The sequence below is a fragment of the Platalea leucorodia genome (genome assembly GCF_965183815.1).
Source record: "Platalea leucorodia genome assembly, chromosome: 4".
Lineage (NCBI taxonomy): Eukaryota > Metazoa > Chordata > Aves > Pelecaniformes > Threskiornithidae > Platalea > Platalea leucorodia.
This window is the reverse complement of record NC_138826.1, coordinates 114,911,078-114,925,853: the sequence shown is the minus strand read 5'-3', so window position 1 is coordinate 114,925,853 and position 14,776 is coordinate 114,911,078. Positions and strand designations below refer to the sequence as shown.

The following is a 14,776-nucleotide window of genomic DNA, read 5'->3' as shown; positions in this document are numbered from 1 at the left end:
ATTATAGTAACTTTGCCCAAGCAAGCAGAGAAGAACTAGGATGACCTCAGGGCTAGCTCAAACCCTTGTTTCCTTCTTACTTCACTCCCAAATTTAATTTTTCTGCACATATTGAATGCTCTGACAGAGACCAGACTGAATTATGTGGCACTTTTATTTTACTTGTTGTAACAAAAACCTGTGGTACGTTTGGAGGGTGGGGGATGGGATGATGGGTAGGTCACTAACACACCATACTGTGACAGTGGCAAATACTGCAGCAGGCAATTTAATAGAAAATAAATTTATATTTTGTAACAAATACGGTGTATGCAGATAGCCCTGCTGCTCTACAGAGCAGCCATTCCACTCCACAAATTCCTCTGATGTTACAGCTTACTTCCTTTCCTGGAAATGCTCTGGTTTACACTGTGGTTCTGACAATGCTCATCATTCACTTCCACTAAATGAATGTTATGTAAAGCAGAGAAATCAATCAGAGGTGCAGACTGGATAGAAAGACTGTTATAAGGGCTCCTTGCCTTTGGGATTATATTCTTGAATAATGTAATTGCAAAAAAGTACAATTACACATCTGTAAAAATACCAGATTATTTACTAGAATCCTAGCAAAGGAACAACTCTTTGATCATTTGAGTTTTCACATTGCACAGTCTTCACAGGGTTAAGTAGGAATGTAATGCTGTGGGGATGCTGTTAAATTGCCTCTTTGTTTACAAGTCACTTTGGTTAATGGCATGAAGAGACTCCATTTGCTTTTGCAAAAAACGGAAAGATAAAAAGACAACAAAAACCTATTTGTCTAACAACATCTCCCTGAACAGTAGTAAAGATTGTACTAGATTATTAAATAATAGATGAAAAACAAACATTTTTAAAGTGTACATCACAATGGGTGAAAAAAAAGTCATACTAGGCAACATCTTTTATTGCTTTATTTGAGGCTCATGTGAATTGTGAACTGTGTGAAACCCTAAGGACTTCAAGCAGTAAGCGATCTCAAGTTCCACATTGTTACAGGTATATCCAATGGTCTTAGATTCCATGACAGCATTTTCATTCATTCACCTCAAACTAACCTCTAAAATTTGTATGTGAGCTCATTTATCAAAGCTGCCATCAGAAGTAACGTGGCAGATTTACAGTGAGAGGAGTGACTTCATAAGAAGAAAGATAACTGTCTGTAGACAGTATTATTTATTCATTAATTATTAATGGCCCAGTTAGCATTTTGTAAAGCACACTGGAAGGGATTTCCTCTGCCTCAAGGTCTAAAAAGAAAAAAAAAAATCATGTACCAGATTCACTGGATGATTCAGAGGGCGGTTGTATTTTAGAGCATGGCTTGGTCTGTTTCGTCCTTTCTTTCCCTTTTTTGACATAGGTGCATGACCTTATGTTTACCTATATTAGCATTCACAGACAGAACAGGAAGAGATCCCTTCTTACTACATAATACTTACCACTGTTTTTCAGGAAGAGCTACTTAAGCACATTTCTTGGGCTGCTTCCAGCCTCCCTTACATATGAATCCGAATTTTCAAATACAGGCACACACCACACAAATAGGAGTCCATCTCCTATGTTTGCTTTCATTGAGAACATATGCTAATGAGAACATGCAAGAATTAAAACACTGTATATAAATTGGAATATGACCAAAAAAACCCTCCAGTTCTGCTCCTTCTTTCATACTTTAAATGGGGCTGATGAGCGTGACCTATTTTGGTGTGCTTAAATAAATTGTAGTCATCACTGATTTTTAATTTTTCCCTCTCCCAGGGCTAAGGAAAGGCTACAGTTCCCCATAGTTCAGACCTCACCTTGCCAACTACTCTCCAACTACCTACCAGGGACATGAGTGTTGTGTTGTCCTCACAAAGTCAGCAGACATTGGCTGTATTGGATCCCAGGCAATCAATGTTTGCTGTGTTGGTCCAGTGCAGCTTTGAAGGGAATAGAAAAGGTCCAAGTCTCTCAGTGCATCATGTGCAGTCAGCCTTAAATGCAGCCCTCACCCAACTTTCCAACTCCATCACATACACCATGACGTTATAGACTCTCCTGTAGAGATGGTTACACATTATGATATTTATAAAAGGCAGAATTGATTTTGCCTGTCTCCAGCCCTCTATCCACCTATACGCAGCAGAGCTCTCTGGAAGGTATGCAGGGAGAGTAAGAAATTAAACCAGGAAGAGCTGCAGTTTGTTAAGCTGAGCTACAACTGAGCCTTGATGAATAGACTCAAGGACATTACATAGCCCATAACAAAAGGTATTTAAGTCTATACTGTTCAAAAGCACACATGGTTTATTTTGCTTATACCACATTAATAATTGTTTTATTAGAAAAGTCTAGAATAAACCCAAACTTCTGTAATACATCTTTAAAGGATCATCTTCTTTGACCTGTGGTGATGATTTTTAGGAGAATTTGGCCACATGAGGTTTAACAAACCACTTTCCAGTACATCTTACAGACATTCAGTCTCTTCCTGCTTCAACACCTACTTCTCTGAACAGTGTAGTCAGCATTGCTTTTTGGACCTGTTGCAATATCTTTTTCTAGTGGTTAAAGCTGCTTTTTTTATGAGAACACCATAAAAGACTAGAAAACAGCTATAAAATAGGCCTCCGCCAAGGACTCTCCTCTTCACAGTAAAAAACAGCCATTACGTTTTTGAATACAGCTGGTGCTATTTCAGGTGTTACCTGAAAAGAAATACAGCTACAAATTGGAAAAGTAAAACCCTGACCTAGTTTGTTTCTAAGAATATTGCTACTGACTTCAATGGGATCAGTATTTCTTCTTAGTAGTTTTTAAGGCAGGAAAGTCTTTTTATTGCAGGAATAACATGTTTATCCTAACATCTTGCTTACCTGAAGAATCATGATATATTTAGCTGTTCCTGGTTGCTCCATCAGTTCACCATCAGAAAGCAGGATATATTAGTTAAGCCTGGCTACACCATTACATTTGATAACTTTATCTTTTGTACTAGAAGATACTAAAAGTACTGAGGTAGAAATACACTCTTCTACCTACTCCAGATTACTTCCATATCCTGCAATAATTACCCGATCTCTTATAAGCTAGCTTGGCGCTTTTGAGAGTATGTTACATCATCAGTGTATCAGTGCATAATATTGAAATTTGCCATGTTTTGGCTGTATGGTTATTTCTACCACTTTAATTAAGTAGCAATTAAGATGAAGGATTTTTTCGCATGCTGTTTGAATATTCACTTCTGATGGGATTTTTCTTCTTTGGGAAGCAAGTCATCTTATATCAGTATGTCTTTATTGTGTGGACAACTCTGATTCATGAGAGTTTGTGTGAATTTGATCATAGATGTCCATAACTCTTTTTCCTTGTTTATATGTTTTATTGAATTGGTCAGTTTTGATCAGCATAACAATCACCAGATCTCTAATGCTCTTTGGACTTCAACATGACATACAGTGGGACAGGCAACAGAAAAGATCTCTTTTGGTATCTTTCTCCTGAGACCACTTTCTTGCCTCCTGACAAATTAATTAGGAATGGGGAGATGGTAAAACTGGAAAGAATTTGGGGAATGCTGTTTTTTTTCTTTTCTTGTCTTCTGATGTTATAAAGACATTCTCAGTCTGTACTAGTGGTGTATTGTCCCTTGCTCTCACTTGCTGTTTTTATCTATGCTGACATCCAGGTCAAACTGCCAGCTCCACTCCTGTTGTCTTTCCTCAATTTCTTATTTCTTGGCTGTGTCCCAAAGATCTCTACTTCTCTGTTCTGCAGAATTCCTCTTCCAACATCCTTCCTCTGATGTTCGTAGTGGTATTATAATTTTTCTTCTTTGTATTTATTGAACTAGAAGATCCAGCTCACCTGGCTTGCCATATAGCATTAGGCATCTAGTATAAACCAGTTGCCAAGACTCCTTCAGTGGTCAATGGAGAGAGATAATTACCTCCAGAGGCTGATTCAACCTGTCCAAAGATAAGGGCAGAATTAATTTGCCTAAATGTAGGTGCTTCTACCAGTAAAGATGGCCTCAGATATCCAAGGGTATGCCTGCAGTAATATGTAAGTTTGTGCCAGGAGTACATTTCTGAAGCAAACCTTCTGGTTGTCTCTATGCACTGTGATTTGGTTCACGTTTCAGAGTACGTGAACTGGATTCCTTTCAGATGAAATTAAAAAGAAAGTTGATCTCTAGGAGTGCACTTAATTGTCTCCAAACCCTGAACTCAGTCCATGAGACCAGATTTGAGTTAAAACCAGTCTGAACTCCTTCTAATGTAAACCGTGTCCTTATCTAAATTAGCAATATCAGTAGACTGCCGAGTGAAACACTTGATGCTGATGACCCAGCATCCACAACTACTAGGTCTTTTCAGGTGCCATGGGCCGCATGCCTGTGAATGGTGCATTAGGTGAGCTCTTGCTGCGTATCATCTGGTTTAAATTCAAGTGAAAGTTTACAAGCTGGGAGAATGCTCAGTGTGTAAATGAAGATAACTGAGATATTCACTTAAAAAGTGACCTCCCGATCTGAGCCAAAGCACTACTGCTGGGGCACAATAATAGCCCGAGAATTCTCCATGAACCTGGCAGATATGTCACAGCACCTGTCGAAACCAGCACCTTTCTGGAGTGGCAGCCAGAGGCCATTTGGGAGGTGCCATAGCACCTAGTAATGTTATGGTGCATATGGTTAGGCCCTCAGTCTGACCAGAAGATAGGTAAGATAAATTATTCTGTATAGGTGTCTCTCCTTTGAATAGAGAGGAATCCTACACAATTAGCTGTGTAATTTCTAGATGGTTGAAGTCACATGAGATGAAGCCCATTCTCTGTCAGAAGTTAACTGCCTGAGTCAAGGAGAGTGACTTAAACAGCAGAAATTACTGTCGGAGACTTTAGACATTTATATATTCCAAAAAAAATCTTACATAAGCATCTTCTGCTCCTGCGAATGCTTAGAGGCACCACCACTGTGTTTGGGCTGAGTACATAAGTGCTTATCTGCTGCTCAAGGCCATCTGGGATTCACAGGATGGTCACTGCCAAAGCTGTATCTCTTAAGGACCACATACTCCGGGCACATCTAACAGACTGACAGCGTGAAGTGCAACGCAAATTAGCAGTCATAGCTGCTGCCATTCAAACCACAGCCAGAGGACAACTCCCTTTTGTATCTATCCCTACGAGTGTGCAAGAAGTTTGGGCAGCACCCCACAAAGGATGAATTGCAAAATTGCCATTTTACTGCTCTGTTTTCCTGTCACTGTCCCCCTACACATAAATTACTTGAAAATCATTATTGTGCTATCTGAAAAGCTCTGCAGATTTACAAATCTTAGGCATACAAAAAGAAGGGAGAAGTAAGCATTTTAAAAGTCAGGTGGCCTACAGTGCACTTTGTTTTTCTCTGTCTCATATACTCCCTTTTGCTCAAGCTGTTATGAGGACCATCTTGAATGTAATGTATTCACAATAAAAACCCAAACAAACCCATATGTGCTGTCCCCAAATACACTGAAGCAGCACATTGGTAAATACCCATTTTGAAATGCCTTTCACAATAACGTGCAAATTACATACCTTGCAAGAGTCACAATTTAGAATAGGTTTGCAGAGTTTTCAAAAGAGATTAAGGCTGTTACTGTCAGTAACTACTTTCTATATTCCCTTCACAAATGTTTCAAGAGATTGTCTGAGGGCTTTGTTAGTACAAGAAACTTTATCTGTCAAAGTGCTTTAAACTGACAGATTGTTAACACAAATCCATTATATTCAAATCTTAAGTAAAATAATATACTGTCTAACAAATAATTATAATAAAAAGATAATAAATTGTTAAATAAGAAAAGCCACACTCCTAATGTTTTTTGCTTCCTAAAGGTAAGGATAAGTATCCAGTCAGATTTCCAGAGAGGCTCTGGTCCTGGTACCTAGATCCTTTGGTGATAACAGGGAACTGGGGCATAAACAGTCTCTAAGAAGTCTTAAAAGCAGAGTTACAAAGAAAAGCTGGAGAAGAACAGGGGGTTGAGTCAGGATTCTGGGAAGTATTCTGAGCTTTCTTTCACTCTGTTTAAACCAGCTAATTTTTTTTTTTTTTAAATAGGTTTAAAATTGTCTATAATTGATACCAAGGGACCCTGATTATAATAAACTATTTCTGCTGGATGTAAATACTTGGTAAAGAGGGAGGATTTAAGTTAATTCAGCAATAATTATTTTATTGACTTTTGGCTACAATACTAAGCTCCGCTGCTTTACTGAGTGACTTTTTTTTTTTAGTTATTTTTCAAATTTATGGTGCACTTCAGGCCTATAAGCAGTTTCTATTTTGTGTAGCAGGTAACAAATTAGGATGAATTTAAAAATGTTATGCTATTCCCATGCTCCACCTGCTTGAAGTAAAACCAAAGAGACCCTTCATTGACTGCTTTCAAAGTTTCCAAGATTAGGCATTTGCTCTTGATTTTAAGACAGATTCTAAGACATGCATGGTTGATTTGCCAGCACTTAGCTCAATCATCTTAGCTAGTAATCAAGATTTTTCTTGTGTAAGAATGGACTTTCTAAACCTGCTCTTTAATGATGAGGCATGGTTATTGCTGAGTAATGAAACAGTGGCCAGTGGAAAATGCTGGTAGAGCCACAGCTGTATTTCTCACAGGATGCTTTTGTTGCATCACTTCACTCTCATTCAGTCAGTAACAACTGCTCCGACTGCCCGTTTGTGCATTTATTCCACAACTGCCTCTGATATTCATCTGCAATTCATTCATAACTAATCTGTAAATCCCCAGCCCCTTTTCCTTCTGGTCTGTCTATAGGACTTCCCAAATGGACACACATCATTAGACATAGTGGTAAGGCAGGCAGGTTATACACTGTACATTTTACAAGGTTTTCAGTGCTTAAGAAACATTAACATGCACAGCTAATGCAACAAATATCTGTTAAAGTTACTTTTGACATTGGTGTTAATTTGGCCATTTTACTGTTCCTTCTGCCTTCTTTCCCATTGTTAAAACTTTCCTATCAAGACTTCTTTTAAATGAGATTAAAAACTGTTTAGGAGCTAAATATTGTTTCCCTTCAGCTTTTACAGATTCTAGTCTTCTAGCTGAAGAGGGAATAGGTAGAGCCCTGGGACATAGAGGAGGTGGTGTCTTTCCTGAGATGTTCCTGCAGCCTGCCCTGGGACATTCAGCAAGCTGGCACCACCGTGCTTTTGTTCTTCCTCTCATTCCCAACAGTCCTAGCTGTGTGGGGAAGAAGCCGCCTCTCTTTTTTTCTATGGTTGGCTAATCCCAATTCTAGTCCTTGGTGGAAGACAGGTAACAGGAGGTTACTCTGAACAACACTGGATAGAGCTAGCATGGCACTGACTATGGCAAGAGCAGCATCTCTTAAAAACACACCACTTGAAAGCTGGCACACGGGAGGTTGCAAGAGTACCCTGCCAAATAAACCTCCTGTGTAGGACAGAAGTAGACATGTATACCAAACTACTATGCTGTAATGCAGAACTATATATTTCCCTCTTTTACTGAGAGCAGCACAGCAGTAGTCATGTCTGTCCTCACTGTAGGAGTGTTTGTGTGTTGTGTACCTTGTTGCTAAGATGATCCAAGCAATCAGCACTATGTAGCACTAAAGAGGACATTGATGGTACTGTAGAGGTGTTAGAAGACAGGTGGGGTAGATTCTGCCTTCTTTCAGGTAGGGTTTGTTTTCAGAGCAGAAGCAGTTTTTTTACCCACTGAAGCACCTGTCTAGAAGCATTTAAAGTCCCATTGCAAGACATAGCATGCATGTTTAGTATAGATCATAGAGTGGAGAGGCAGGGCAAGGGAGCAGGCATGGAGATGGGTAAGGAGGAGAGGGATGATTTTCAAAAGGTACTTTGCTCCTTCAGTTATTTGTTATAGATGAAAGTTCTTGCGGATGATTTTTGCTTTTACTAAGTAGCTGAATGGATTTGAGAGACAGTAACTAGGAGACTGAGTGCTGTAAGAGCTGGTCTAGATGAGATACCATCTTCATTCTCTGAAATTTCTCTGCAGACTGAAGGATCGCTCTTCTGTTGGAAAAGCTGTTGACTTTTTAATTTGTTTATAGTTTTGTTTAGAATGGCCACAGTGCACAAAACTGGAAGACATCTGTCCTTCTGGGTTTATGGAAGCCACATTTATGCTGAAGGGAAGTGTAACCGCTTGCTTCTTGTTGTTCTTAGTTTCAACATAAGCCTTGGAGGCTGTAATTCAACTAATTCACATTTTTAAATATTTTAAATATTACTGAATTGGGCTTATTTTCAGCTTGGCACCTGTCTGTTACAGATGCTGGAAAACTCATTTCTCAGTTCTATTCTAGGAATGTCACAGAGGTGTGTTCAGGGCTGGTGAATTGGTCTGACTTGTGAGGAAAACATTGGCCAGCTGACTTGCAACAGAGTTGGCTTCTAGTACCGACTCTGCCACTGGCTTGTTTGGGGGCTGTGAACACTCACTTGATGATTCTGTGACTCCATGTTCCCACCTTTAAAACAGGGGTAATGGTTTTTTTTTTTCCTTTGTAAAATGCTTTGAGATCCACTTTATACCACAGCAAACATTACTAATAGTAGTCATATATATATTACTCTTGTAAAGTCATAGGAAACTGTCTGTGAATCCGACTTAGTCCCTGCAACCAGTGGGGGTCCCTAAAATCATTCAGAATTAGTAGCTGGGAGAGAGTGGCTGTTGAGCAGGCATGCCCACACTCCGGAGATGTGACTGCAGCTGCCACAGGTATGCCCAGGCTCGCTCTGAGCGCTGGCGCTGCTAACGGGGTACCCATGGTAGTGTGCAACTCGGCGCGTGCTGCTGGCTGCACCCAAGTAGCTCAGTAGATGCTGGGGTGATGAGCCCACGCTGAGCTCCATACTGCTGCAGCGACATCGTTGCCAGTATCTCCCCTAGTTAATTTAAAGCTAGCTCAAGTATGTCTGCACAAGCTGCAGTTAGGCTGTGACTGCGGTATAAAAATACACCCTACAGGAGACCACAGGCAGCCGGAGCTTCAGAGAAAGCGTCTTAGTTACATTTGCAATCAAGTATGGGCTGCTGGCATCATTTCAAATTTACCTTACCTTTGGCTTATCATTCTTCATACTCTGCAAATATAGCTCTGCTCTCAAAGCAAGGGAAGGTTTTGTTTATCTTCTTCACCTGTCATGAATGGTGTTCTAGACTAGGGCATGCTTAAAATAGGAATTTAAATACCTCAATTTTCATTTTAGTTGCCACTTTATCTGTACACAACCCTCATTTACCTGTTTTCCCATCCAAAATGTGGAGGAAGCTTTAACATGGTGACAATAATGCTGAGAAGTAAGTAGTATTACTCTGGTTGTAGACAGGGAGAGAAATTGAGGCAGAGGAAAAGTTATCTGCCATGGAATAAACAGGGAGTCAAGGTGGGAGAAGGATCCGGCTCTAGGCATTTATTTTTCCCTAGGGGAACCAGTGGTGTTTGGACCACATGGACTGTATCAGTTGATCGGTAACTCACCAACTACCAATTCCATCCTAACCCATTTTTTGCCAGGTCCCCTATTTTAGTATACCTTATACTAATGTTCGTAAGAGAAGTCTTAAGTACACTTTAAAATGACACAGCAAATTAATAATAAACTAAATAATTCAGTACTGTATGGAACAAGCATCCTCCTAGGATGTAGCAGATAAATAAAACATGGGTTAGAAGTGTCTCTGAATGATGGTATTGTAGGAAAGGCATCTCAAAAAATAAAGGAGTAATGATCACATCCTTTTCTGTTCTGTAGTCTTCCTTTCTTAATATATTTAAAATATTTGGCTCCAAATGCAAATGTTTATGGGAAAGGTATACATTGAAAAGATCTAGTTTTAAGTCTCATTAGCTGTGCTAAGTATCAATTCATTTGGCAAAATATTCTCCCAGAAAACAGTTTGTGCCAGTTCAACGCTATTTGATGGCTGATTCCTCAGAGATCTATTCTGAGTATAGAAAGAAGCCACATGATTCATTCAGCTTGTGCATATCTATTTTATCTCGATAGAAGGATTATATATGGAGAGATAAAGGTTTGTTAAACAACGTATCATTAATCACTCCGTCCGGAAATGTAGACTTTGCAGGAGCATGCTGCAATTTGCATCACTTTTGCTATGCCTTGCCAGTGCTGCTGGTGAGAAATAACAAACCTGTATTTATGAAAAGGACAGGTTTAAGATGAAAATAATTCTACCCGAAAACTGTGAGAATGGTACAGAATCCTGTCGCCTGCACTCGTTCAACGGGAGAACACTGTATTTGTAATAAATTCCTTTTGCTCTGGATGAGTTCTGCATTTTCAATGAGGTTAACTTGGCAACATTCTAGTTGATTTTAATAAAAATAGCTGCTTTGAGGACAGGGAGCTGAGGTTGCCAAATTTACAGCTGCCTTGCACAATTACTCTTACACCTCCTTCAGGGCTACTTAGAACCAGTAAGCAAATTAAGTGTATCGATTGCAATTTTGTTGGACTAACCCTTTTTTCTTAAGGAATAAACTTGATTCCTTTCAGTATGTGTCTGCTCAGAGTGATCTCTTTTCTTTTCAGCCATAACACAAAGACAACATCATGGCTGGATCCACGACTTGCGAAAAAGGCTAAACCTCCAGAAGAGTGCAAAGAAAATGGTAGGTTATTAAGTTTTCGTTGCTGCTCAGAGGGGATTTGCCTTTGTGTGTGTGTGTCTCTCTCAGTTCTTACAAAAATCAGGCATTTGGGGGAATGATGAAAGGTGTTTAATTGCTGCTTTGGTTAGAAGCCATAAGTGATACCAGTTCTCAGTGTGCCATGTGTTTCTGCTTTTTATTCCCCTTTCTGATGCTATCCAAAGCTGAGGATCACAAGTGTGTTTTCTGCCTGTTGTGTGTGTGACTCCGGGACTGACCCTCTCCCTCATCTCCTACAGAGAACTTTGGTCTGCAGAACAGAATCCCTTTTCAGATTCTGAGCTTTTAATCTACAGGCGATTCAATGCATAAGGGAAACTAGCAGCACCGTGGGAATATGAATATTGTTTGATTTGTATTTAAAGGTACAGTGCTATGCTATTTAGTAGCCAATTTAAACAAAATAGTGTCTGATAAAACAGGGTGTGGGAGGGAGAAAAGAGATCAGTGTCTGTCAGAGTTCAAGGCTGGATTTGGGGGGTACTGCATTGTTAATGGTTTAAAATTTAATAGCGTAAATACTGTTGAGGATGCTTAAAGGAGCTGTAGCTGTTGTGCAGGAGAGATGACTATACTGACAGATTCAGAGATATGAAATAATACAGATCTTATTGAACTATCTTATATGAATTCAGTATAATTTCTATTTTTTCTCTGGTAAAGTTTCAGTAATCAAAATCAAAATAAAGCCAAAGTAAAAATGTATTGTAATAGATCTTTTTCTGAGGAGGTTTTTTTTTCATTGTTTTATAGTTCAGTGTCAGTTCAATTAGCTAGTTAAGAAGTAATGATTTCTAAAGACTGCTACTTATTTTCTTATTGTGAGATACAGAGGATTAAATGCATGCATGCTATGTGCATTAATTCAAAGCATTTTTAAATATTTTAAATTTATTAATAGCTTTTCATGTACTCCATCTGATTTATTTCAAATTTTCCAAAATACATTAATTTGGTTAGTGTAAATACTATTAGCAGAAAGAAAACTCAGTGCCGTTTTGGGCTGATAAAGAGGTCACTGAGGAGTTGCTGGCTGTATGAAATGCAGGGTCAGTCATTTCAGAAAGAACGTTCCTGGGTTTTTTTGTAAATGGCTTCATTTTGAAAGATTGCTATATTCCAAAAATCCCTTCCTTATTTCAGCAGTAATTCTGACGTTCTCTTCTGACATCAGAAATTACATGTCTGAATGATTTTGTGATGCTTATTCTAACACTGACAACACTAGCTCCTGGAGTAAATTCTACAGTGAATACAACAGAAGTGTGTTACTGAAACAAAACAAGGGCACAGGAGTTTTGCATTATAAATCTCTCACATTACTTATTTGAAGCTACATCTTTGCCTGATCCTTAAGGAATACTAGTGGAAAAAGCAGAAGAAAAATTCACCAATATCTATGGAGTAACATATCACAGAGTTACTTGGAGTAAATGTGTGTTACTTTTTTTTTTTCTTTTTTTTTCTTTTTCTGTTAGCTATTTTATACTGAGATCACAATGAATACTGAAATATTAAAAAAAAAACCAAAACAGCTGAAACTATTTAAAATGAAAATCGGTGCATTAAAGAAACAGCTTTATTTTGTAGTTGTTCAACTACTGGATTATTGAATTACTATAGTATGCTGGGGTATGCTGTTCTTTTAAGAGTTGCTCATCTCATTAGTAATAAGTACTTGAAGTGAAGCATAAAAGACTTTAGGGAGAGATCTTCTATTCTTACTGAGATTGCCCTTGCAACATCCTCTCTTTTCCTAAGGTTCTTTGGTTGTTCAAAAATTGTTGTGGTGTTTTAGTTTGTTTATTTGGTTTTTTTTAATCCAACACTTGCAGAAGAAAAGGTTCTTAAAATGTCTAATATGCCTTAAAATGACTGTACCTTGCCATTGAGGTCCAACACCAGGGAGTTTGTTATAGCCCATGGGGCTTTGGAATTTTTGTTCAGATTTAATGTAAGATCAAGGATTAATTTCACATGCTTCTGGCTTGGTAGATGGTTTTCATGCCAAACATCTTTTCTGTTACACTTTATAATTTATTCTGGCACATTTTACTCAGAGATTCAAAATTTATAAAGACATCAGTGTTTAGATAGGAAATTATACTTACCTTGTTTCTTTATGGCTATCTGCATAACTTGTGTTTTTCATTGACATTCATTTTGTCACATCTGAAACTTGTATTGATTCACTGAGATACATTATGATGTCCTCATCATCTATCAGATTCTGCAATCAGGTTTTCATTTTGAACAACCCAACTTTTGTGTTCTCCTTTCCGTGTAAGTCCTGCCAAATCCTCTTCTGCATTCTGCCACCAGCACACAGTTTCCACACCAGACAACGTCCAAGCAGCGTACAATATTTGAGTCCTGATGTTCTGGGCTAGCAATATTGAGGGCCCCCTCCGCTCCATGCATTTCCTCTCTTCCATTTTCAGCCCTTCAATACTCCTTTGCCAAATATGATTTCTTCATTTTCTCTGGCTTCTGTATCTGCAAATCCTAGTGCTTGCTCATTTCTCTTTGCAAAATCTGAACCAACCTTCCAGCACATCCCTCCTCTTGGAAAAAATTTCACATGCCTTTGCCAAGAGATTGACAAGCTCTACCAAGTCAAGCTTTCTTTGCCTCCCTGCTGTGGACTCTTTCTGTTTTCCTTTAATGACACCCAGTGCTCTAAACCTCTTTGTAGGTCAGGAGGTTTTAAGGGTTGATCTTTATTTCTGTCTCTGTCATGGAACTTCTGTGTGAGTTTCAGCAAATTACTTCAACTTTTGCTTGTCAGATCTACTTAGATGGAAAGTCTTTGAAGCAAGAGTTGCCTCTTACTCTCTGTTTGTATGGTGCCTATCTGAGATTCATAATAGCAATAAGCAGAAATAGCTGGCAATTCTTCAATGAGAACTAGAATTTTTTACACATTTCTGATTTCCTCCAGAAAATCTTGATTTTATTAAAAATAATTGTTTTCTCTCCTGAAAATATGAGGTAAATATTTGGGTTTTCTGAATTGGAATACTTCTTTAAATGATTCCTTTTTCTTTTCCCACAGCAACATTGCTTAACTAATTTTTATCTGTAGAGTACTACAGAAGTTATAGTTCTGCCCCCTTTGTTTCTGTGAGATAGATTCCTTGGCTGCTACATTTTCTGTAAAGTCATATTACATAGCAAACTCACAGGATTTGCATGATTACAGGTATATTATGTGAGTGGTCTACCAACAGAATCTGTTCTTTGGGAGAGAATATGGAAAAGAATGACAAGTCCGATACGGCAATAAAAAATGTAGTTTAATATTGAAAGGCAGTTCAGCCTTAAAGACATGAAATATCACAAGTTTTAGAAAGTTCATTTTTGCTTAAGAAATGTAGTAATTAATTTTTTCAAATTCTTTAATTAATTTTAGGAAACTTTCCATTCTGGAGAGAAGTGAACATTTACTTCTTTATCCAATTTGGGGATTAAACAGCTGTTGAAATTTCCTAGTATCAGATATGTCAAATTTCACTTATTTCATTACTACAAATTTCACTTATTTCATTTCTAATCCATCCTAATCAGTAGCCTCCATCACTCTTAACCCTCCCTTTCTTTTTATGTCAACCTCCTTTCTCCTGTCTCTTAGTCTTTAAATACAAGTAGGCTTAAGACTATAAATAAAGCTTTGATTTCACCTAGCATTCATCTGTCATCTGTCTTTTCATCTCCTTTACACCCACCAACTTGACTGCAAAATATAGATGTTTACTTAGGGTGAGCTGAGTTGCCTTTAAACTTCATTGACTGTGAATATCAGCTCTATTTTGACAATTAGAGGGCACAGATATCTAGTTGACATGTAAACACCTGTACAAAGACAGACTACTACATTTAGCCATCTTCATCTTGAACTGAACCCCACCCTCCTGTCATGTTTCGTCAGGTTATCCTTTTCCTCATTCCTGTAGTCACAGGAGATACCTTGTGGTGAGCCCACTGCCACACACAGATTCAGCACTCTTCACGCCAATGA

The 14,776-nt window shown here is 38.4% G+C and overlaps 1 protein-coding gene across 2 annotated transcripts in view; it reads left to right on the top strand.

Annotated features, from left to right (window-relative positions):
- The window catches only part of MAGI2 (membrane associated guanylate kinase, WW and PDZ domain containing 2), a gene marked incomplete at both ends in the record, with an annotated part of 752,640 nt that overhangs the window by 509,272 nt on the left and 228,592 nt on the right, over positions 1 to 14,776 (top strand). For both annotated transcript variants that reach the window (XM_082309172.1, XM_082309171.1), the window contains one exon: positions 10,640 to 10,719. In XM_082309172.1, the coding sequence (XP_082165298.1) occupies positions 10,640 to 10,719 (80 nt within the window). The remainder of the gene's footprint in view (positions 1 to 10,639; positions 10,720 to 14,776) is intronic.